The sequence below is a fragment of the Diabrotica undecimpunctata genome, chromosome 3 (assembly GCF_040954645.1).
Source record: "Diabrotica undecimpunctata isolate CICGRU chromosome 3, icDiaUnde3, whole genome shotgun sequence".
Classification (NCBI taxonomy): Eukaryota; Metazoa; Arthropoda; class Insecta; order Coleoptera; family Chrysomelidae; genus Diabrotica; species Diabrotica undecimpunctata.
Window position 1 is genome coordinate 137,194,305 of NC_092805.1, and position 26,085 is coordinate 137,220,389.

At 33.7% G+C, this 26,085-nt stretch overlaps 1 protein-coding gene across 4 annotated transcripts in view; it reads right to left on the bottom strand.

Annotated features, from left to right (window-relative positions):
* Positions 1–26,085, bottom strand: part of LOC140437468 (uncharacterized) — a 389,771-nt gene that overhangs the window by 212,407 nt on the left and 151,279 nt on the right. For all 4 annotated transcript variants that reach the window (XR_011950379.1, XM_072527015.1, XM_072527014.1 and 1 more), the window contains exon 2: positions 15,656–15,763. Coding sequence is in view for 3 of the 4 variants with exons in the window: in XM_072527015.1 (XP_072383116.1) it covers positions 15,656–15,763 (108 nt within the window). In the remaining variant the exon portion in view is untranslated. The remainder of the gene's footprint in view (positions 1–15,655; positions 15,764–26,085) is intronic.

Consider the following 26,085-nt stretch of genomic DNA (forward strand, 5'->3'; position numbering starts at 1 on the left):
AATGTGGCTTCTTCCCAATAAAATAATATCTAACTTTAATTATTAGTAGATACAGCAAGGTAGTCTGCTATTCTTGGACCTACACTATACGAGGCAGATAAATTCTATGTACAAACGCTTATTATGATCCCCAAATTGAGCTCCGAGTTGGCTATTTTGCTAGTATCGAGCCTTAGGTGACCTAGAAGGCTGGAGTATCTCCCACAAATTTCCTAAAGTATCAAGATGTCCCTACCTGTAGTATCACCGCATTTTAGAGGTTTAATATAGATGCCCAAAGGAGCAAGAAGATATCGTGACCAAAATAAAGCAATGTAGAACTGGATGGCTAGTTTTACAAGATCTAGCCATCCAAGTTCTACAGATCTAGCAAGCAAGACATAAAGCAGTGACATACGCGATGATAGATTGGAATCCATAAGGAAGAAAGAAAATTGGAAGAACAAGATTAACGACGCTGTAAAGAGTTAAAGAAGATTTCGCGCAGGAGTAAGAGAATGGCAGGGAAAAGTAAATGTAAGAGAATGACAGAGATAGTAAAAATGTAGAGAGAGATTTTTAAGAAGTTAATACATATAAGCAAAAGGGTCTGATCCTCTCAAAAAATAAGATCTAGAATGCTTTTTGTGATATTTTCTTTTTGCTTTTTGGAACGCCACTAGTAGTTCACAGGATTATACAAACCGTGTGTACATTTTCAACTGCCTATTAGCTCTTCATTTTTTACTTCAGGAATCTATGTTTGGTGTCCACAAGGAAAATGAATTTCCTGTAGTCAGTAGTATACCATAAGTCAATTTCATCATAAAAAGGTATATTTATTTAAAAAAAGAACCCTTTTGGGCTACATTAGAGAACGTTTTCGAAATGATAATTCCATTATCAGTGCTGTTACTAGATATACATGAGTGAAGCCATCAAAATAAATCGGCAAAAACGCTTTTAATGTTGTTAAATTTGTTATATATTACACCGTTGCTGATAATTTTATATGATGTTCAAGTTTTAAAGAGATTTACTTCATGGCAACGTAAAACTCCCAAATAGGGTTACTGGCCCAGCAACTCTTGCTACCTAAGGTCCGTTTCTGCGCATTTGTGAAAATTGTTCTTACTTGTAGCTTAACATTCGGAGGATGGAGTACGATCATGTAAACCAAGAGGTAATGTATTTCTTGATATAGATGGAGTATTCGATACCTACGAAGCAATTACAAGGGTGATTCGGCTGAAAGGAATAGACAAAACAAGCTACAAGTGGATACACTTCATGCTAAAGAGTCGTGTGATATATGCAAAGTTACAACAACGGATATCATGTCCTGGGCTGTGCACATGACCTAGTTATCTTAGCCCATGACAAAGATTCCAGAATTCTGGAAGCGGTATCATGAATAAATGGAAGATGTACAATAAGCCAATTGGCTGTGGTACGACCAGTTTGTAATGGACAAAAAAAAACTGTTACTATATCCCATTTTCAGTGTATATGAATCATTTTTCAGTCCCCAAATCCTCATTATTTTCAAAGCTAGCTAGACTTTTGCCTTCATACTTTCTTCCAAAAGTCCAACATCTTGTACTTCTACTTTGCCTGATTTTTTTGGCTGTATTTTACTTCTTAACAATTTAAAGCGACATAAAAAAATAAACAACAAAACCAACTTTAATTAATAATAATTACTCTTTTACCTAGGTTAAATATTAGGTTTATAGGGTATTAGAAACAGTTTCAGAACCTTTTTACTCTTTTATCCTCTCCACAATAGAGAGAATACGTTATACAAGTGTGCTATAATTCAAGTTTAACGAAAAAAAAACTTAACAAACGCACATCGTTGATGACGATGGTCATCAACTGCTTTGAACCGCCTTCAAGATAGAAACATGTATTGTAATATAATAGTCTAGTATTCACACTTTGTATTCAAATTAATCTCACATTAGAATGATACCACAAATTGGAATTAGCATACCTATCAAGTGAAGCGTAACATATATACAACCTTGCTTTATAGTAGTGTTAATTCGATAAAGCTGTCAGCCATATATTAGGGTGAAAAAATCGCCCAGGTTCAATGCTATTGCCAGCTAAACTATAAGTTCGAGTAACAAGAAATAATAATTGCACAAATATCTTAATATTTACTTTACAATAGTTTTTCTTCTGACTACTGTTTCCTCAATAGAGACTGACAACAATTAATTGATAAAATCTTGTCTATATTGTGCTACTCGTAATAATACTACTACTTTATTTAATTCATAAATATAGGGAAAAATATCTTTCATTTATGATATATGATAAACATAAGCATTCTTCTTTTTTAAAAAACATATATGTGCTTCAATTTATAGTCTAATCTGATCTTTTTGTGATTTCAAAAGGGTTGTTTGACATTATAGACCTTTCCATACTGCGACCTGAAAAATCTTTTGTGTATACTTTATAAACACAATAAAAATAGGAAAGTTACAATATCTGGGACATGTAATGAAGGGACAGCGATATGAACTGCTAAGGCTGATAATACAGGGAAAGATAAGAGGAGGAAGGAGTATAGGAAGAAGGAGAGTGTCATGGTTGAAGAATTTAAGGGACTGGTTTAAATGCAGTTCTATAGAACTCTTCAGAGCACCAGTACATAGAGTAAATATAGTGATGATGATATCCAACCTCCGATCGGGAGACGGCACTTAAAGAAGAAGAAGTATACTTTATATCTAAATTCAGTCCAACATATTTAAGCTTCCAATGAATGATATTATACGTTTCTACATAGTTACTGCATAATAAGGCGGTGGTCTCTAATAAACGTCGTACGCTGCGTATAGCAATACGCCATACGTGGCGTCTGTATGCCTTATACAATAAACAATGGATCTGATCTCTATTGTACGTCGAACGCAGCGTGTAACTGCTGTACCCGGCTTTAAATGTTGGACGCGGCGCGTCTCTAGTTATTTTCGAGGATTGTAAAGGCTGGTACGCGTTTTAACCTAGCGCAATGAGTCAATTAATTCATAAAAGAAAAAATGACGATGAATTGGCCAAAAGTAACAGGTCTCCCTCTCTCGCGCTCTCTCTCTCTCGCTCTTTCTCGCGCTCTCTCTCTTTCTTGCGCTCTCTCTCTCTCTCTCTCTCTCTCTCTCTCTCTCTCTCTCTCTCTCTCTCTCTCTCTCTCATTGCTTGAGTGGAGGCCGAGGTTAGACGAAAGAAGTAGAGGAAGACCTCCTACTCGTTGAACTGACGATCTCAAGAAATTGGATGAAAAGTGCTCAAGATCGAGCACAATGAACAAAAATGAGGGTGGTCTATGTCCAGCAGTGGACGCAAAGGGCTGGGTGATGATGATGATGTTGTATTGTATTTGACCGACAAACGCTGTATGCGATGTATAGCGTAACGCTACACGTGATGTACGGCGTTTATTGGAGGCCACAGCCTTCAGTGAGTAAGGCCCAGTAAAGACAGCTGTAGTTACTCTTGTATTCAGTCTTGTAGAGACTGAGACTCTCTAAGAATATTTTTGCGTAGCGAGCGGAAGGGGTTGTAATAACCTTTTTGTTTTCCTTTGACTTGGAAAATTTTTCCAGAGGGCCAAACTAAGTTTATTTTCTTATTTTCGGGCAACCTCCACTAGGTGACTTTTTGGTATATTGTAAAATGGCTGTGGCCCGATAAAACGAATACTTTTTTAGTAATTTTACTAATTCCTTTATGGTCTAGTATGAAAATGATGCAGTTGCCAAATTCGCCAGTTTCTTAAGCGGCCATTCGCAGTTCTAAGCCATTACGGACTATGACTTTCCTAGACAGACTACAGTGCAGCTTGACTTTTATGAGGCAGTAAATGTTTTGACCGAATGGAGGGTATATATAGTTTTTTAAAACAGTTCTAACCATAAATAAAATGTTCTCAAAATTGAACGATAGACATACTAAAGAATTAACAACAAATATAATCTATAGTATCCCTTATTCAGATTGTAGTAAAGAATATAGAGCACAAAGTTCAAGATCCATAAAAGATCGGATTACCTCCCACAAAAGTGACTGTACGTTATACCCAGAAGGATGCACTCTTGCCACACACGTACATGACAGTTCCTTTAAAATTTTAGGTTTTGAAACTAACTTAGTAAGAGAATCTTTCTAGAGACGGCTTTCATAGCAGAGTGTGATAATTATATCAACAAAAAATCAGATATTAAACATTTGAGTGAAATATACTCCTATTTACTAGCCTTGGATAAGAATAGTAACAGGTTTGCCTAAGATCTGTCGCTTAATTTATTAATAATGTTGATTGCTGATAAACTACTTAAACTGTTTAACTTAATATGATAATGACTAAAAAAATTGTACAAACTAGCTATTTATATAAAACAAAATTGTACATCAAATAAGGTACAATAAAAAAATTTATTTAGTTTAACATTATACACATTAATTTAAATTGTAAACGTCAAATATCTGTAATATTCCTAGCTTATCTGTAATAGCCTTAGTTTTATTTTTTTATTTATTGTTATGTATAATTGCTTCCAATCAGACATCTTGACAACCATCTTCACTTAGTAAAAAAAACTAATTCATCATATTATGTAAGATATACCTAATGACCATCATTGTAGCTTTCTCTCATGATGCTGATGAAAATAGGCGAAATATATTGAATATAGTAAAAAGAGTATACTTTGTCTATCCCTCCTTTGAATTTAAATTTGAGTCAGCTGTTATCAACCAATTTTCTTAATTTAATAAAGTAATTTACATAACGAATTGTTTATACACAACAATCTAAATCTTCAAAGAACTTTCAATGCATGTGCGTTATTATAAAATACATGTGAGGTCTCTATAAAAAAAATAAATACTGTTTAATTTACCAATTCATATAAGCGCATGTAAACCCATTATTAGAATCACATAAATGACTTGAGTCTAGTACAAAATGTTCGTTGAACCCGAACCACTGAAACATTCATCATACGGTCGATATTACATCTAATGCAGCTGGTGCTTTCCTTCGTCAATGACATCTGTTGCTTATGCGGCATTAAAATGAAAGAACAATTGGGATAACTGTACTTAGAGATTATTAGATTACAAACCGTACAAATTGAATTACAATAAAGTTACTATAAACAATTATGAAAAGTTTAAACGATGTTAAAAGAGTCGACAGGAAAAATGTGTTTGCATGTTAGAAACGGTTCATATAGAATTTTTAACTTAAAAACCTACTGGTAGAGGAGGAAAACTTAGAAAGACAAAAAATCTTCGTGGTGCTTTCATAAAATATTATATTTCTGATAATATGTAATAATAAAAATAATACATTGGATCTAGTTTATAAAATAAGTTTTCATTCACATTAATAATGTGTCGACTGAACGGATGAGTGGAAGTCGATTATATACCTAAAGATGTAAAATACTCAAATTAGAATATTTTTTTTTATTTCAGAAGGATATTCTATTATTTAGTCTGTCAATACAAAAAGTACTAGCAACCGCAGATGCTTGTTTGGTTTGTATGTACATGATGTCTTCCAAAAACATGCCAAAAAGTGTTTATTTGGAAAAAGTGATACATTGAGTTATGCATTACATGAATCATATTGTTACAAATACAACCTTCCCTGCAACTGATTCTACGTATTGCTTTTACGACAGTAAACAGAACGAAACGCATCAAAATTCAAAGTTTATCTCTGAGAAAAATTTAATTCCCTTAAGTGTCAAATAACCGAGAAGTCTATTTAATAACGGAATTAATGTACTCACATTATGTCGAAATGTGTTAACAACAGCAAAATAAAGGTACAACAGATGAATCAACAGCTGAATCAGCGGATGGCTGCAATTACACAACGAAGCAAATACTTTCATTTTATAAGCGTCAATAAAAAAACTAAAACTTCCGTCAAAGGAAGTACTGGAATACAAAGTAAACGTTTAATTTGCATGGTATGGAACAGGAATAATAACACAGCCCAACAAAATGAAAAAATTTGGTGATTGAGAAATAACGAATTTTAAATATTTTTGATGATCTGATTTCAAAAATGACTTCTTTTTTTCATGGTAGTCTTTTTTAGGATCGATTGTATAATTTTAACTTCGCTCGAAAAGATATACACAAAGGCACCTGGAAATCACCAGACGGAATTACAGTAAATATGATAGATCATGCTATTGTAGACTCAAGACACCAATCGAATATAATAAATGTCCGCACCAGAAGAGAAGGAAACGCGGATTCTGATCACTACTGGGTCGAAAGTAGGGTAAGGGCCAGAATTTTAAACATTTCAAAAAGGAAATAGGTTCTAAACATAAACGATACAATATAAAAGACTCAAAAATACAAACAAAAATAGAGAATATAAACAAAACATAAATATCAAACTAGAAAACAGACTAAAATATGAAAGCATAAATAAAGGGTGGAAAGTTTGCAGAAACATCACGAAAGAAGCAACTGAAGAATTACTATGCATGGAAGGTAAACAAAAAAGAATAAGAACTAATGACAGTTTTGACGAAGTATGTCAGATTATAACAGAAAGAAAAAACAGCATTATTACTGATGCAACAGGGACACAGAACCCGACAAGCAGAGGAGGAATATACATAACTACGTAAGGAAGAAAAGAAAATCCACCGCAGAAAGAAGAGAGAAAATATGAACAAAGACATATAATGACACAATGACAGAACAGCTAAAAACTAAGAAGATGGAATTCCTGAATGGGATTGGGATTCATATCTGTGGGGGCCTTGTAACTGGCTACCTACATTCGAGGGTTGGAAATCTTTTGATTCCAAGCCTTACTTCAAAGGACTTGTGAGTGGATGTATCTCCATAGGTTTGGTTCTTCAGTGACCGTTGAAGGATAAGGATTGTTAATGTGAGCAAATATAGCTCCAGAGAAGTAAAATCACTTTTAGTTTATCGACTTATAATTAACTATTTTTAGAGTAGAGAAGCCTCAATACGGCCGTAGCTGACAGTACAATATCAAATAATTCTTTCTTTATCACACGTAAAAGAGAAAACCGTATTTATGAGAAAAATGCCCGATTTCGACGTAGAGAAATATTTTATACGTGAATTGAGAGTGTTTTAAAATGCACATGCCTCAAGGGCGATGTGAGAATGAACTAATAAAATACTACTTGATGCGTAAAGGTGAAGATTACCCCTCTTGTATTTAGGTGTGAAAACTATTTAAGAGGCTGTGGCGCCAATGAGTCGGGTATCCCGAGCAAACTTGATATTAGTGAATATTTTACTTATTCTACACTAAGAAAAGTGTAAAGAATTATATTTTTATTTTATATTTTAAAACGATAAGCTCATTTCTGGAACAATATCTTTTTAAATGCATTCATTTTTTTCGAATCCTGAGAAAACTAATTAGTATTTTTGAAAAATTTAAACGCAGAATGAAAGATTACATTAGTATCATCGACTGCCGAAAGTCCCTGAAAACTTCTATAATGTGTATTTTAGTAAGTTACACGGGTAAAAAATAAGAGAAAATTAAGACTGATTTTTAATTTCAAATATTTCATTCAAAAGAAACTTTTTGTTTATTCTAAAGGACTTTCAGCCCTCGGTAATAATTTCATCTTTCATTCTGCGTTTAAATTGTTTTAAAAAATATTTATTAGTTTTCTCAGGATTCGAAAAAAAAATGAATGCATTTAAAAAGCATTGTCACGAAATTGTTGGCCTACGCTCTTAACGTTTTTTTATAAAAATATTGCTTTTAATTATGCGTTCTTAATATGCCATACGCTAAATAAAAAATAAATTATCCGCTACTGACACTCCTCTTGTTAAAACTCATAAATTATACGATAACTTAAGGGACAACGCGTATGACTCATTTCATTATTTTTTTGATGGAGTATAGTATGCCGAAACAGGAGCAACAAATACAGCAGCTAAATAACATTATGCAGAAACGTATTTTTTAGAATTTTGTGCATATTTTTATTAAAGAGCCAATGATACTATTAATACCAACCAATAACCTGTCATACCACCCTTTTTCCAACTCTTTCCATTGATATGATATGTTACAAGAATCAATAATCAAATTCCTAATGCTATAGCCCACTGCAGGTGCTACTAGATATAATAACATTCTTTTAGTTAACTTTAGTCTGTGAACATCGTGAGAAATTATGAAAGTATTTGAAAAAACCAAAGGGACCTGTGATAGAGCTGTTAGTTTAAATGAAACTTCAAGTTTAAGAACAGCGTTAGAAAATCAAAAAAGGTTCAAACTGTGTGCACATAATATTGGCATAATTTATATTTTACCTCCGAATAGTGTCAATTTACATTTTTTCCTTTAAGTTACCTTTCCAGAGACGATGCATAGCAAATTTTGGTGTGTGAAATAAAATTTTGGTATTTCTTTTACTTAACACTATTTTTTGTTTTAACGAATAATAATTATGTAATATTAGTGAATGCTAATTTTTTTTTTTAATGTGTGAACTCTAAAGGCCGGTTTTCACGCTACGTCTTATTGTACGTTTTGTTGGATAGGACAAATCCTATACAATAAAACGTGGCATGTAAACAGCAAAACGTACGTCTTGTCGAATCGAAATGAAATCCAAGGTCAGATCGTAGAAATGATGGGAGAAGCATAGTTTTGCGAGAACTGATAGGATAAAACGTTACGTGAAAATACATGTTCAGACAAGTCGTCCGATCTTGACTTATTTGACGACTAGTTCCACTGCAGTTCGTTTCATTTTTCCGAAAAAAAGCCTAATAATGTCAGATTTGCGGCAATGCACCCACGATTTTCTCGGGGAATTTATTGAATTGTATAAAAGTTTTTAAGTAGTTATGTTTTAAAACCAAGTAGATTGCATTACAGGTTTCAGGAATTATTTGGCTTAACGCTGGTTTGGATATTATGATTGTGAACTCCAAGTCCTTGACGCCGCGTCCTGTTGTAAGATATCTGAGAGTTGCTGTGAGTCTTTCATGGGGTGTAATGGCTTTTCTCATGAGGTGTCTTATTTCAATATGTATGGTGTTACCAACTCTAGCAATTGACAATAGGCTGAGGTGTCCATTCGCAAATAATTGCGCCAGTCATCTGGTTCGCCTCTTTTAGTAACGAGACGTGGGAATACTGGCTTCTTTTTAGAAGCCCACTCTCTTGACCATCTTGTCTTTTCCCTCTTCATCCCCTTTTTCCTCAGTCGTAGTATCTTTACAGTTGAAAAAATAAAAGAAAGCAGCCGTGTTTCCTCTATAATAAAAAAAAACACTAAACAAACTTCACACAACTTAAGACTCTGAAATGAGGTAGAAAACGGAAGGAAAAAGTGTGTATACACTGGACAAAACGTACATTTGGTCGTACGTTTTATATGACCCACAAAACGTACAATAAGACGTAGTGTGAAAACAGGCCTTATATTCATGTTACAATCAGAACGTTTTTTCTCCATATTTAAGCGCTAAAAAACTAGTTAAGAAATAGTATGCGAGATGATTGACTAAATGCTCTAGCGGTATGGTCAATACAGAAAAACTTGATCGACGGTAAAATAAATAATATCGATGAGAAGGTGATAATCACGAGCCCTTATTGCTTAATAGTAAATGTAAATTTTACTAATTACATATTTGAAAGAATGAAGTGTTTCACCTATTTGTGAGTACAATAGGAGAAAACGAATGTAAAGAATAAGAAATAAAGGCTAGAATCACAAAAAGAACTAAACTTTAAAAAATCGGCTTCACTTATTTTCCCCCAGTTCAAGTTTATTATTACTACATCCACGTAAAGATATTATAAATGTACTAACAGGTACCTAACACATAGGCAACCCTTTATTCGTTTAATATATTTTATGCTTGTTGTAACTAAAGCGTGTTGGTTCGGTATACTGTTTTGTGATTTTAACCAAAATAATAACAAAAGGTGAGTTAATGTTGATTTTCACTGAAAAGTAAACAAAAGCGGAGTAACTGAAATAAATAATACTATGAAAAGCATGTCGAGTTGATGAAACAAATGTCAATTTTAGTTTTCGAGATACATAATCCCAATGATTGTTTTTGATAGAACAACCATCGTCAATATTTTTGATCAAAGAAACATGATATTATATTCAATTTGATTTTATAAATTCATAAAATATAATATTAAAAATCTGAAACTTTCTAATAATATAGGTGAAAAAATGGCTTTTTCCGTGATGGTTAAAAATTATATAATTTTATTAAAACGTCCCCAAATGTCCAATTATTTTAGCAAGAAAGTAGTCGTGCCAAGTTCAAGATATTGGTTGGAATATTCCAAAGGGCATTAGGAACTAATCCGATCCGAGTTTTATATAAATTTTACTGCTTACTATAAAAACTGGTTTTATATTCTGAGAGAGCCTTCAATGTAATGTAATCCGCTTAATCGAATACCCATAATTTAATTGACTATAATTCCATTGTTACATCAGATCGAAAACATGACCGCAGACGATGGGAAACGATTAGAGAGGATATACTGTTTTCTTTTATTTAAACAATAAGTCTTTTCAATTAAGCTGGTTTATTGCAGTTAATACTTCCGTTATTATAAAAATTATTTTTCTATATTATGTTTTAATTGTAATTGTAGAAAAACTATGATAGTGAAAGGCATAACCCAGATACAAAAAAGTAGTTTAAAATATTAACTGAAAAAAGAGAAATAAAAGAAAATACTTCTTCTTATAGTACCGTGCACCTACGGTGCGTTGGCGATTTATCTTAAGGCCAGACGTCTGTCTTTTGCAGCATGCAAAAGCTCGCCAGTGCTGTTTATGCATGTCCAGTTCTTTATATTACGTAGCCACGACATCTGTTTGCGACCTACTCCTCTCCTGCCCTCAATCTTTAATAGGATAATTAGTATGGCCCAGATCTATAAAACCTACAGAGTTCACCAATTACATATCATAATTCTCAATGTTACTACAACGCTAGCAGCGAAATTTCAATCTTCCCTAATCTGCTTTGCTAGTTGCTCTTCTTTATTACCAACCGTTCCGTTCGGGTCAAGCGAAAGCCGGGTTCACCGAAAAACATCGCGAAGCGAAATATACCTACAGTAATATGCAAACAGCAAACAATGCATAACCCATCGCGATTGCTAGTAACCTGACCTTGCCGCTTGTGTTTATAGTTACCCCCGCCATATCCCTGCACACGTTCCAGTAACTCCTGAGTATTGTCTCGTAATAAAGCTGTTCAAGTGAAAGAGCTATTGCGAAACAGAGTTGTTTTTCGTGTAGTGCTCTGAAGTAGTCTCTTGTAAGATGGCATCCAAGCGGAAGCGTGTTGTGATTTCTACTGCCGACAGATTAGCTGCCATCAAAGAAGTCGAAAAGGGACGAAGTTGCGGCGAATTATGGAGTTGGAGTTTCTACTGTTTCAGACTGGGTAAAATCCAAATCTACATTTCAAGAACAAGTCGTAAGAAATTCTGACAGAAAAACTTTGAAGTCATCAGATTTTAACAAATTAAATGAAGCTTAATATTTGTGGTTCACACAAGAGAGAAAAAAGGCATGCCGCTGACACGTCCAATACTGCAAGAGAAAGCTAATCTGTTACCGGACTTGTTAGGCGAGAAAAGAAAATATTTTTGTGCTAGCTTTGGCTGGTTAGACATATTTAAAAAGCGTTATGGCATTCGACAACTGAACTTGTGCGGGGAAAAGTTATCTTCTATGATTCATACGCGGTGAATGATTTCAAAAGAGAGTTTGATGATTTTACCCCAGGCTATAGTAAGGACCAGATTTATAATGAAGACGAAATAGGAGTAAGCTTTAAGATGTCTAAAAATCACTTAATTCAGCGACTGAACTACCACCAATGTGTGTCGGCAGGTCAAAAAAAAGCACGTGCGTTACAGGATATTTCGCCCAATGCTTTACCAGTTTTTTACAGAGCACAAAAAGTGCGTGGATGTCTTCTGAACTATTTGAAGAATGATTTTTTGATCAGTTTTTGCCGAAAGTGGAAAAGCTTTTAGCTGGAACAGGTTTGCCCAAAGAAGCTATTTTATTAATTAATAACGCGTCCTTCAATCCCAGTAAAATAAAAAGTGGTGATATCTTTGTTCGCTTCCTTTCTCTAAACAGCACTAGCCTAATTCAGCCTACCGATCAAGGCATTATAAAAATATTTAAACGACAATATCGATGGTTGTTGTTGCAAACCATTCTGCGGGATTTCGAAACACGTGATATGAATGAAGCGCTAAAGTCATTCAACAGCATGTAGTATACTGCTGTGCACAAGCTTGGGAAAAAGATAAAAATGAACGACGGACTGAAATAAGAAGAGACATACAATTTAGAAAACCTACAGAGATGGTTCATAAAATTCCTGGAAGCGAAGACTTGAATGAAAATGAAGTGAATGAATGGATCGTTGCGGATAATTCAGAAGAACTCATAGACCAAGATATTTTAGAGACAGTTTTGCAGCTAGCTAATAACAAAAAACTCCAATGCAGACTACGTGGATGGCGGAATCGGCAAAGTAACTGCTAACGATGGATTTAATGTATTAGAGGTAGGCCTAAATGAAGCAGTAACTCAGTACTCATTCGTTATTTTGAGCCACACTAATTTTAAACTTCTTCTTCTTCCTCTTCTTTTTATATAGACATGACTCTGTCTGTTTTTCAATGTGCCTCCAGTAAGTTGTCCATCGTTTTCGTGGTCTTCCTACTGATCGTCTTTCTGTTGGGAAACCGTCTCTTGCCGTCTTTACTACTCTATTTGTTGTTATTCGGCTTATATGATCGTTCCATTCTACTCTTCTATTTCTTACTCAGTTCTTGATGTTCTCCACCTTGCATCTACGTCGGATATCTGTACTTCTAGCTCTGTCCCATAGTGTCTTACCATCAATTTTTCTAAGTGTTTTCTTCTCTGCTGTTTCTAACATCCTTTTTGTCCTCTCTGTGTCAGGTCTTGTTTCTGCCACGTATGTCATTATTGGTCTGATGACTGTTTTGTAAATTCTGCCTCTCGTTTCTTTCCCGATATTTTTAATTCTCCTTATTGCTTCATTTAGGCAGCCTGCGGCTCTGTTTGCTCTATTTACTTGATCTTCCACGTCGGTTTCGAGCTTTCTGTAGCTAGATAATGTGATACCTAGATATTTAAACTCCACTTGTTCTATTATCTGACCTTCCAGCTCCAATTTACATCTTAGTAAATTTGCTGTAGTAACCTTTTTTTTTAATTTTGAACTTAATTATATTAATTAATAACAGTCTGAAATTACATTCGATTTTATAATTTTAGATTGCCCTCAAGTTTGTTGAACACTGCAAAAAAATCAACATCTGCTGATGTTCTGTTAATAAAAATATGGCGAGACATTGCAGCTCGGAAATGATTTGAAACACAAACGACAAAACAAACAAATAACGGAGTTCTTTTAAACTGATATATAAGTGTGAGTTTAATATGAGGCAACTAATGTAAATATCGATTGAAACATAGTTTCAAATTCAAAAAACGACAGAAAAATGCTCTTTATTGAAACATAATTATTTATTTATTATTATATTTACAGAAAAATTCGTTATCCGAAACAACTGTTCCTCTTTTATTTCGGTTAACCGGGACTCTGCTGTATATAATAAAATAAAACGCAAAGGTTGTTAATTATGCACGCCTATGTATTTTGGGTCTCTAAGATTAGTGTTCTGAGGACTTACTCTACCTTACTTTTAAGACTCTACCCCGTATAACAAGATATGGAGGATATGGAGGTGCATTTGGAGTTTCAATTTGAGCTGACCTAAGTACTAGGTGGTACAACATGAAAATACGTTATTTGTACGTATCTTTTAGTAAGTTACGACAAAACAAAATTAGTAAAAGTAGTGTTTGTAACATGTAGTTAAGTTACAATCTCCCAACACCTTACTTTCTTATTATCCTTAAAGCAGATTAATAAATTACCTATTATTAAAGAAAATAAGTTTTTAATATTCTCTTAAAAAATCCGTCTGCACGCTTAAATCAAATACTTCAAAAACTTGAGTATAAGATGAATCTTTTTCATTTACGTACAAAAACAAGAACAAAGAAAGCAAGATAACTTCTGCCCATTTTCCCATTTTTTTTTTTGAATAATTGGCTTTTAGAATGTTTCGGCAGGCATAAATTTTCTCCCGTTTTTACAAACGAAAAATAAACTCAAATTGAGCTGACGTGTTTAAGGAGAATTAAATTTTTTAAGGATACGGAGAAGTTTTTAAACAATGAGAAAGAAATTATTTATGTGATATTTCATTATATCATGATGAAGAGAATTATTTGATAATATGTGAACTAGGTAACAAAAAGAATGGCGCGAATTCGCATGAATGTTCTTTATTACTCTGCAGAATCTTTTTTTAATAGATTTTCAGGACAGAGCGGATCTGATCGTGAGTTTTGTTTTATATGAAAATTCGTGCGATTTTATAATTAATGAGTAAAAAGCAAGGATAAAAAACTTTGTCACTAATGTCTAGTGTATTCTGTTATATACGAGTATGAAGTCTAAGATCGACCAAGCAACGAATAAAGAGAATCGTTGTACATATTAGGAATTGACCGTATATATTGTAGGAATTTTACTATAGTTGGAAATTTAAAAAGTGGTGTAACTCCTTATTTCACTGACGGCAAGACGAACTATTCTTCTTTTTCTTCAACGTTCTGTGCTGAAATTGTGGTAGTAGACAGATGCTAAAATACCTTTAAACACGAACACAACTTACCTGTGCTTACTTATTGAGTATAGAGCAAACGTCTAATCTCTACTAAAACGAGCAGTAATGCGCAAAACTCATTTTCTCATTGGCTCTTGGCCTGGAAATCCCTATTTATCGCTCGAACAGCGCATATAAATATTGGCGATGTTCAGGTCAGCCAGGTGAGCCAGGTCAGTCCCTCACGGGCTCTCCGAGAGCTTAGTGCTCTTGGTGCTCTGCTGCTGTTCTATTTTCCATATTCTGTGGCTGAGAGTTATTATTCAACTGTAATTTGGTGTTATTATTTCGACAATCCTTTGTCATGTAAGAAAATATCTTGCCTTTCTCAAGGCAAGACACCGAAAACCGAAATATTTACCCTGGAAATGGACCTAAGTAGAGGAGCTCTCGACGTTTATTCCAAAGCCCTCTACAGAGCATCCGGGGATATCAGAAGGTGTTTAAACCCTTATTTATTCCTCCGAGATGACAATTAAACAAACAGTTTGTGCAGTTTCCCGACCCCCAAAGATGTTTATAAAATAATAAAAAACAAAAACTGCTAGCTAAAGAGAGTCTATATTATCAACAAACGTTCTCTTCTTTTCTTTAACCTTTCAAAATACAAAAACCAACCACTAGTGCTAAACAAACCCACTGCCAAACAAAAACAAAAATCCAACATACCAGTCAAATAATATTGACAATTCCTCAGTCTTCAGAAGCTCCATTTAGCAATTAGCCCTATTCAAGCTGACAACTGATCATTGTCGCGTTGTTTGGTAACGTTTGCCCAGCGGTAGATTATATGTAATTTATTATTTATTTTGATATATTATTAAAAAATATACTCACCGCATTTGATGTATTAATGTCCCTAACTGTGCCAGAATCTAAATATTCAATAATTTTGTCTAGTTGTCCAGCTCTAACTGCCCTCAAAAAGGCGGTGTTTGGATCGGTCTGAAATAAAAAATAAACATCAATATTATTCATATTTATTTTAAAAATAATATACAAATACATAAATCTTTTAAGTAGCTTTCGAAATATATGTTTTCAGCAAATAAAAATAAGAAAATAATGTGGTACTTTTGGGTTTGGTTGTTGGAAATAGTGAAACATAAAAAGGAAAAATAAAAAACAAATTAACGATAAATGGTGGAACAAAAAGAAAATAGCAAAAAAAATCTAAAAAAATCATAAACTAAAAATTGGAAAAGACACATCTCAAACCCATGATAAAACAAATAAGCACCGGATATAAGAAAAACAACTTCTGTAATATATCATTGTAGCGAGAATATACTAATTGGAGGTGATTTTTCGATATACAGTGATATACATAAAAATATACAGGATATTTCATTAAAAATAAAGATGATGAGCATGGACTATGCTATACTTTCGTGAACCACTCTGTACATTTAAATTTATGTCTAAAAAGCGCACATTTGAATTTAAAGTTGACGTGTCTCAGCATTTTTTTATAATTTTCTAAAAACGGACACAAACAATTTTATTGTGTTTTCAACAATTTATAATTTCAAAATTTCACTCTGTATTATTCATAACAGACCCTACACGATACAGTTCGTTGAAATCAGCTCGTTAAGTAGCTTTTAAAAATATAAAAATATACAGGGTGTTTCATTAATAATAAAGCTTAGGAACTATGCTATACTTTGTCTCAAAGTGACTAGTCTGTACAGGGTAAGATATGCAATGCTAATCTTTCCCTAATTTCGCCAAGACGTTGCTAGTTTTATGCAGTGAGCGATGGCGTTCTCTATTGTTTAGCTTTCAAAATAAACGGAATAAACCAGGAGTTCTCAACAAGTCCTCACGTAGAATTTTATGTAATTTACAAATATAGTTTGCTAATAATTTTACATAATACTATACATTATTTGTTTCTAATAGTATCTTATCATCCTTTATTAGTAGCAGTAGTATAATAAAATGTGCATTAAATAAACATTTGTTTCAAAGTTTAAAATAATTCCGGTAATTTCTACTAACTGCCAAATTTAAAATGTTATTTATGTCCCTGCGGTGCTAATTACTGCCATAATATGTAAGGAATTTGTAATTTTCTATCCAGGGCCTTAATTAGTCTTTATTTGTTCTTCGTAGCGCGTAAACATATTCGAGTTACGATTATTTGTACCATCTTGGATGAACTGTTACTGTTTTGTTATTGTTATTATTTGTCGGTGGCTGTTGTTGTGATTTGCTGTTGTTGGCTATTGTTATATTTGACGCCGAATTTTTTGCGCAAAATGAAGGAAATTGTTCAATGGAAACGTGGAAAAGCTCTGAAACTTTCAGAGAAGCAGATACTAATGAATATTATTAATTATCATCTTAATCAGGATAACAACGATTCTGTATCAAGTGTAATTAGGAAAGTGTCAGAAATGAGTGGTGTTTGCAAAAAGACTCTGTTTCGCATACGACAGGAATATTCATCACCTGCTGGATTACAATCTCCAAAGAGCAGGCCCAAGAAGCGAAAGGTTGGTAATTCTTGTGACAACAAGTACGATGAAGGTGTCAGGGGCCAAATTCGTAGAATAGTTCATCAATTTTTTCGTGACAACATACCACCAACAATAAACACCATATTAGCTGTTGTAAATGTCGAAGAAACTTTGACCAACTTTTCACGGGCCACGCTACATCGCTTGCTGAGTGATATGGATTTTGTGTTTGTAAAACGTGGCAGAAATTCAATTTTGATTGAAAAACCAGAAATCATCTCGTGGCGTCATCGTTATTTACGCGCAAGTCGTAAATACCGTGCAGAAGGATACAACATAGTGCATTTGGATGAATCATAAGTAAATATCGGGCACAGTGTGAAAAAAGAATGGGTTGATAAGACAATTATATCTCATCGCGATGCTTTTGTTCGTGGTCTGACAAGAGGATTAAAAGATACAACAGCTCGTGGTGCACGGTTCGTTTTATTGCACGCAGGATCTACCAGTGGATTTGTTGACGGAGCAGAGCTCACGTTTTTTTCAAAGAAAAATACTAAGGACTACCACGACGAAATGGTTCGAAAATAACTTAATGCTAAATTGGCCAGAAAAAACTGATGATATCGAAAAAACTGTTGTGGTAATTAGCGTACCAGGTCATTACGCCAGAGAAATCGAAAAACTACGTAAATTACGTAATAGCAACAGAAAAAAAAATGTGGGAAATTGACAATTTGTTGGATGATATCGAACCAATTATTATAAATATAAATAACGGAGATAGTGATGACAGTGACGATAATAATGATAATGATGATAATGAAGCAGAAACTAAATGTGACAGCGATTGACAGAAAAAGGAACTAAATATAATGGTGTACAATTAAGATTACTTACACACGAAATTAAATACAATGACTTATTTTATTTTCAACTTATTTATTAGTTTTATTTTCGGATATTCCTACATTTTGTTACTGCCAACATATACAGTACGGTTTTTAAAAGTCCTTCCCCCCTTAACTTTTGAACGGAACAGTACATAAATAAAATGTTTCTTTATATTTTAGTTTTATTTTATTCGATTTTATTTAAATCTATAAACAAATGGTTTGTATCGCTAGCACATACTGTAGAATTAAAAACAAACTGCTTGTGTGACATAAATAAAAGGCATTTCTTAATTTCTATTTAACCCAAGTATGTTGTAGCAAATATTATTTATGTTTGAGAACCACTGACAGAAGGAAGTCAGGCAGGGTCGTTAGTGGGCATTAGTACTTAAGCTACCCTCAACACAAAAAATGGATTAGGCTAAGTAGTAAGAAGTGACGTTTATTTTAATACAAGTTTGCAAAGAAGTATGGCATCGATGTTGTGCATTTACCCTGTACAGACTAGTCACTTTGAGACAATCTATAGGCTTGCGTGAATCGCCACGTAACATTTATATATAAAAGTGGACTGGTCTCAGCGTTTTTACATTTTTTTTAAACAGGGACAGAAATAACTTTATTCCATAGGTGATTTCCATACTATACCTATGTGCAAGTTTGACCTTCATATATTCTTCTCTAAAATGTCCCAGTTTCGTTCAGCAACTTTTGTAACAAAACAAAAAAGCGAAAACAGTCGCAAATAGTCCATAAATAATAAATTGACAATTTTGCCTGGAGCATCATTCACCGCAAGAAGCGGTAAAAATATAAAAACCCTTTGACTACTTCAACAAAAGACATTCCTGTGTTTTTAAAGGCAGAGAGCTTAGCTAAACACCGTTTCGTTCATGCCCTTGCATGCTAAATACTTACTCATTGAGGCTTTTTTTGAAAGTGTACGTTTCGCTTAACCATTCCTCCAAAAGTAAATAGAACAAAAATTGGTATGTCCTTTCATGTATATTTTGAGGATAAGATTGAATGCCAACTTACAAAGTGAGGAATACTGCTAGCGTGCAAGTAAAACATTTGCCATAACAATTTTGGTTATTTTTATCATTGCATTTGCAAGTGTCTAGTCTGTTTGTAATTTGTGTAGAATATAGAGGTAAATTTACTACATGGTAGCTTTTCTAGTGTCGAGTGAAAATTAACTATCGGCTCGAAGAATGTCAACCATACCTGTAAAATCATGAATAGATTTTTTAATACGATAAGATTTGCGATTTCAGTACCAATTCTAGTCGAAGGCTTTTCGAGATCAATTAATGCTCACGACGTCTTTTAACAAGATCTTTAAAACTCGTCGAAGAGGATGAAAATAAGTCGAAAAGTAGTTATTAAATTTATTGGAAGACAAACTATTGAAAAATTAATTATTTGATATTAAAATGAATTCATTGTTGGTTAGTATTTATATTTTTCCAATTTTTTTTTCGAAACCTTTGGGTTGGTAATGGATTTATGACATTCAATAGCTTCACTGATTATAGAAATGTTTACCATCTATGTCTAAAATTTTTTTACAACTTTCTAACAATATTCCTGACTTGCAGGAGGTATGCCAGCCTCTCAGACTTTCACTTTCTGTTTATGCCGGTCTGAATTCAATTTTTTAGCGATATTTTGAATGTCAAGTCTTCATCTGTTCTGGGATCTTCTTATACTTCTTTTAGTTTCTCTAAGACTTCAACTAAGAGGCCATATGACCTTCTTCATTTCTTACTTAAAACTTATTGCCAGCATAGTCCTATTCATAAATAGTTCTGATATTTGGAATTTATTAGTGGCTTTACGTGCAAATTCCATTGTTTCTATATGTTGGGTAATCAGATACGGCAAAAATTTCACCGAGTGACTACCGGTATAAGCAATTCCTTCACAGTAGTGAACCTCTGAACCAGATGAAACTATAAATAATCGTCAATGGTATAAATGATAAGGCAACGGGAAGCCACTGAATTAAAGATTCGTAAAGAACCCCTAATACAATTAACATGGCTATGACAAATTATAACATAGAAGATATTACTGATCACGGCCATACCAATATCCGACAGAAAAGATCAATCACAAGAGGTCAAGGTCTTCTCGGCCACTAACAGACGAAATCCTTACCTATTTATCGCGAATCAAAACATCACGATCTTGTACATGGAATATTAAATCATTATACGAGGCAAGCAAGATTCATACTGCAACCATGGTAATGAATGAACTGTCAATAAACATAATAGAGATAAGTGCAATGGGATGAACGGATTCTAGGTAATGTGAAATTCATAACTATATCTAATATCACATATACTGTTCAATAACTCTAAAAGAAAGCACGAAGACGGAGTAGGTATAATCTTATAGCAAGAAATTAACAGATATGTTTTTATCATTTTATATCAATAGAGGAGAGATTGCTTCTCATTCAACTGCATACTTTCTCAATAACAACTAATTGTTATCCAATAACGTTATCCAAGTATATATCCCTACAGCTGACAAACCAGACGAGATAAGCGAGGTTTTCTCTAGCGAATTATCAAACACCTTAACTGTCAGTCTGGAGAATAACTTATACTTACTCCGGCAGATTATACCACCTACAAATCAACACAGTATACTCCAGAGCATATAGTGAGAAATTAAATAGTTACGTTATGATTAATATTGAATTCTGCAACTCCATAACATCAGCCAAGACATACTCAGCAGCTGACAACAAGTCAGACTATAACCCACTGATTGCTAAAATAAGACTCAGGACTTAAGGACGAATTAATAACGAAACAATGTGCGGAAATACAGCTACTGTATACTAATAAATAAATACAAACAAATACTACATTTTCACACAGAAGTTAAAGAATCTGCAGACATATACAGGCATAGAAGAACCTGCAAGCTTGCAAGATACTGTAAACGCCACACAGGAATATCCAACCTCGTACAAGCAACGTTTGATAGACTAAAATGTCATCATCAGCTGACAGTAATGCTCATTTTCTAGTTGAACATTTTCAAACTCATTCCATAATCTAACTAGCATACTAAAGTATCGAGGTATTTGATACGTATTCTCATAGGCTGGTTTGTGGCAAGACTGTCGCTGAAAAGCTATTCTTTTATTATTCTATATAATCTGTATAAAATATCTCATCGGGTATTTTTAAAATAGAAGAAAAAACGTTGATAATCAACGAAAACTACCTCTATTTTTTCTTATTTGCCTACACAAAACTGATACAAATTTAATTTAACTCTTATATCCTCGCATATGCGATGTTAAGTATATACGTTATGTACTGCATATAGTAATTACCCACTGGTAAACATGCACTAAAGGAGCATGTACGCTAGTATAAAGAAAAGTATTCCAAGCACTTTGAGAGTTTGGTGGAATATTTTAGGGTAATCTAAATGGAACACTTGAATATTCAATGAATCCAATGTGTACTCCTGCTAATGAGTTTTACTTCAGAAACTCTATCCAGCGTTTAATTTAATTGATTAATAATTTCTTAAAGTTAATCAATTAGATTAATTTTTTCGAGTGTTCCCTTTCTGTAGCTCACTGAACTGAACGATTGGTTGATTAAACAATAATAGGGATTTTTTAAGAATTTCAAAGAGATTTTTTCTTTGTAAAAGCTTCTTCGGCACAACTAGTGGGAAATTCATCTTTAACCTAATTTACTAAAACTAATGGCTCATATCCTCTTATTACTCTAATAACTATTATTAATAACAGCATTGATATAGAGTCTACTTGTGATTGATGCTGTCTCTTTGATTATTTTATGAACAGTCTTTATACTAAGGTCCCGAAGATTATCCAGATACGTATGTATATACAAAGGACTAACTACAAGATTCGTTATTTCGAATACCTACCTCTCAAATATGTGTCAACTTCTTGCTTTATTTTAAAATATTCTCGTATTCGAAATGTCTGACTTTGGGATTTCGTTTAATTCTAAAGTCAACTTTATCAAAAGCTTGGGCTAAGAAGATAGTGGGGCAGATTTTCTTAGAAAGCTACTTTTTCTCGAGGGTGAAAGCTACCTTTTCTAGGGGGTGAAAAAAATTCGGGGAGAGAGAGAGAGATTGAGAGGGGGGCAACGGTGCCTTTGAGTCAAGTTCGTCCAGTATTCTGAGCCTACTTCTTAATAGTTCGGTTCATTGTATATATATGAAACAGTACAGGGAAAGGTAAAAGACCGAAAACCAAGAGAAAATTTTCCATCAAGATGGGGAGACCGAATGAGGACTGGTGGGAAAATTACCACATGAAGCCGCCCATCTGTCACAGTATCGCAGCCAATGGATGCAGTAAGCTATCAATATCTAGAGTATCACTATGCCCTGAAAAGAGCTCAAGGAATGAGGAGGAAGAAAATGCATTCGCATAGTTTTATTCAAACGCATGTAAACTACAATGAGCCCTTTTTTACGTATAGTATGTAGACATTTAAAAGAATCCCATTGGTAGTGTAGGTAACAGTCAGTTTACATTAATCGGTTAGACCATATTCGGCTAGATCCAAAATATTAGGCAAATTCCGTTAATTGATTAGATTAAACTAAATTCGGCGACTAAAACGGACTACAAACGAAGCAATTTGTTGATCTACCGATCGTACGATCAGTTGCACAGGAATCGTAAAGGCAGATCGTAGAGCGTTCGGCCCTCAGACGTGAAAAAGTTTCAAGACATCTGTTGTACATCTAGTTCAGTATCAAATTGTTCATCATATCACCAACCATTTCGAAAAAATAACTGTTACGTTAAGATAATTGGCAACTGGAAATTCATACGACAACATTCGAGAACATAATACTTATTTTTACAGAATAGGACATTTAAATAATATTTTGTCAACTAAAACGTTGTGCTTTTTAGCTGAAAATCATATTTGTACAAAAAGAATTAAACAAAACAACATACTCTGGCAAATTGTCATTCGGTTAAATTGGGTTACGATTATCGTTGTAAACGGTCGTATCGACTTAAGTTGTACAAGTTGGACGATAGATCGTATCGTCTGTGGGTCGTTTTAATGTAAATCTACTCTGATATGAGTTGCAGAAAACTGATAGCCCAAATAAAACTAAAATCTAAAGGATGTACTACGATGTAGTCAAAACGAACGCGTTTTTTCCAGTAATATATAGTCTGTGGGCCGTTTTGATGTAAATCCACCATTATGTGAGTTGCAGAAAAGTGAGGACCCGAATAAAACCAAATTCTAAAGCATGTACGATGTGTACAAAACGAACGCAGTTTTTTCCAGTAATACATATTTTACAGAATAATGTGAAATGTTACGTTTATAGAAACCATCCTGTAGATTTATCCACTAAATGTATATTGACTCAAAATATAACAAGCCATAATAATGTAAAGTAATCAAACATTGCATGTTAATATTACATCTCTCAGTCAGTATGTTTGTAAATGGTGTTTACTAAGATATCATAATTTTAGAAGATTTCTTTCGATTATACCCGATTGGATAATTGCCAATGAAAATTTTTGAAAGACACCTCAATGTTATCAAAATAGATTTTAAAATATCAGGATAGATAATTAAACCGATACTAAAATATGCAAAACTGGATTAACGGGGTGGTCTAATTTAAGTTTGATCGTTTTAATGGATCTTTAGAAAGGGCCCTCCATATTTCATAAAATAATATAAACATGCATTGTATAAAATCAAATGCTTTTTATTCAGTGCAATGTTATTTATTCACAATTGCATATAAAACACTGGGTTTGGATTAAACAGAGCGGAAATAGAGTGTCAACTCTCTTTAGGTAGTAAAAATGTTACACGGCGCGTTACATTACTTCTACAAAAATTAAACAACCAACGTTTGTTTAATGTGCCTCCAAGATTTTCTGTTATAACAATGCAATAATATAACGATAAACTATGCAACAAACTTAAGTTTGGGAATATGACTCATACCTCGACGATGCGCAGTGAATCGTGTTTACTATTGTTACCATGGAAGCGACCAGTGTACTGCTTGCCAGTGTCGTAGTTTGAGAAGTACGTATCGCACAGAGTGTTTGACTTGTTGATTTGATCTTACAGCCTTGTCTTACGCCTCGTTCAATACTGATTGGCTTTGATTCTCTGTTGTTGGTATTAATAATGGCTGTTTGGTTCCAGTAAAGTTTGGCAATAAGTTTGATATCTTTCTCATCTAGTTGGATGCTCTGCAAGGCGGTAATTAGTCTGGTATGCTGAACGCGATCAAATGCCTTTTCAAAATCAATGAAGCACATATATACGGGTTTTCTTACCTCCCAACATCGTTGAAGGAGTGTTTGCATAGAAAATAGTGCTTCTCTAGTTCCAAGGCATCTCCGGAACCCGAACTGCTCTTGACTAATTATTTCTTCGCACTTGTTGTTAATTCGATTTAGAAGAATATGCAACAGTATTTTAACGGCATGGCTCATTAAACTAATGAGTCTACAGTCGCTACATTTCTTAACGTTTGGTTTCTTAGGTAGAGGAATAAAGATCGATTTTAACCAGTCCGATGGAATTTCACTGGTATCATATATTTGATTGAAAAATATTTTTATTACTGTTTAATTACATAAGGTGTTCCTAAAACATTTATGCACGCCTGAAAACGGTCACCGAATGAGTCACTAACATTACGAAGCATTTGTACACTATCACTTCGAAATACATTTCGTATTCTGTCTTCATCTCATCTCTTGTTGTTGGAGGTATTTTATAAACTTCATTCTTAACGTAACCCAAAAAAATGAATCCATTTTATTAAATTCTGGTGATTCACCGTGAATTAATGCATTATAGTGAACAGGAGCACCTCATGCAAAAACCATATTTATTCAAGTATACAAGTATTCAAGTGCAATTTCTTCCAATAATATGGGCAAATGATTTACTAAGAAATCTAAATACATCTCACCATTTAAATTTTCTTTAAAATATGGTCCCCCGACATGGTTACCAACCATACTTCCCCACACGTCCAGCGAGCATCTATTAGCTGTTGCATAATGATGAAAGTTATGTCTATTAACAGAACCGTTATTATGAAACGTAGCTTCATCTCCAAATAGTACATTATCGAAGAAATCTCTGTGGTGATTCATTTTATCTACGGCCCATTCAAAAAAATACGATTCACTTTTTAAAATCTTCCTCAATTAATTCTTGGTGCAATTCAATACGGTAAAGGTGCATTCTGTTTTTTTGCAGGAATTTTTTGCTCAGAGTAGTTAGTTCTTTTTCTTTGGACATACTCTGTATACTTGTATGTGGATTTTCAGCAACACATTTATTTCGTTTTACTCTGCCACAGTACTTTTTTTTTCAATATTTCAAACCTTGTTGTTATAGTTTGTCGTTCCTTAGGAAACCGTTTATGATAAATTCTTACTGATAATAATGCATTTTTAATGCATTCTCCCACTATCCAGATCATGACTACCATTTCATCAACAGGAAAATTCATCTTAACTATTTAGTAAGTTAAAAAAATAAATATAAGGTTGAATGCTCGAATAAATGAACTTTGATCAGATAAAAGGCATATATCGAGCACAGTTTAATTTAATCTTGCCCAAGTACTTTCGATCCCTAGATCATCTTCAGGGGCATTTCGTCAATTGCGGCCTATCCGACAAGAACAAAATGTCATAAACATATAAATGTACATCACACTACACTACAAAAGGACAAACAAAACAAGACAAAACAATTTTAAAGTGTTTGTTTGTCCTTTTGTAGTGTAGTGTGATGTACATTTATATGTTTATGACATTTTGTTCTTGTCGGATAGGCCGCAATTGACGAAATGCCCCTGAAGATGA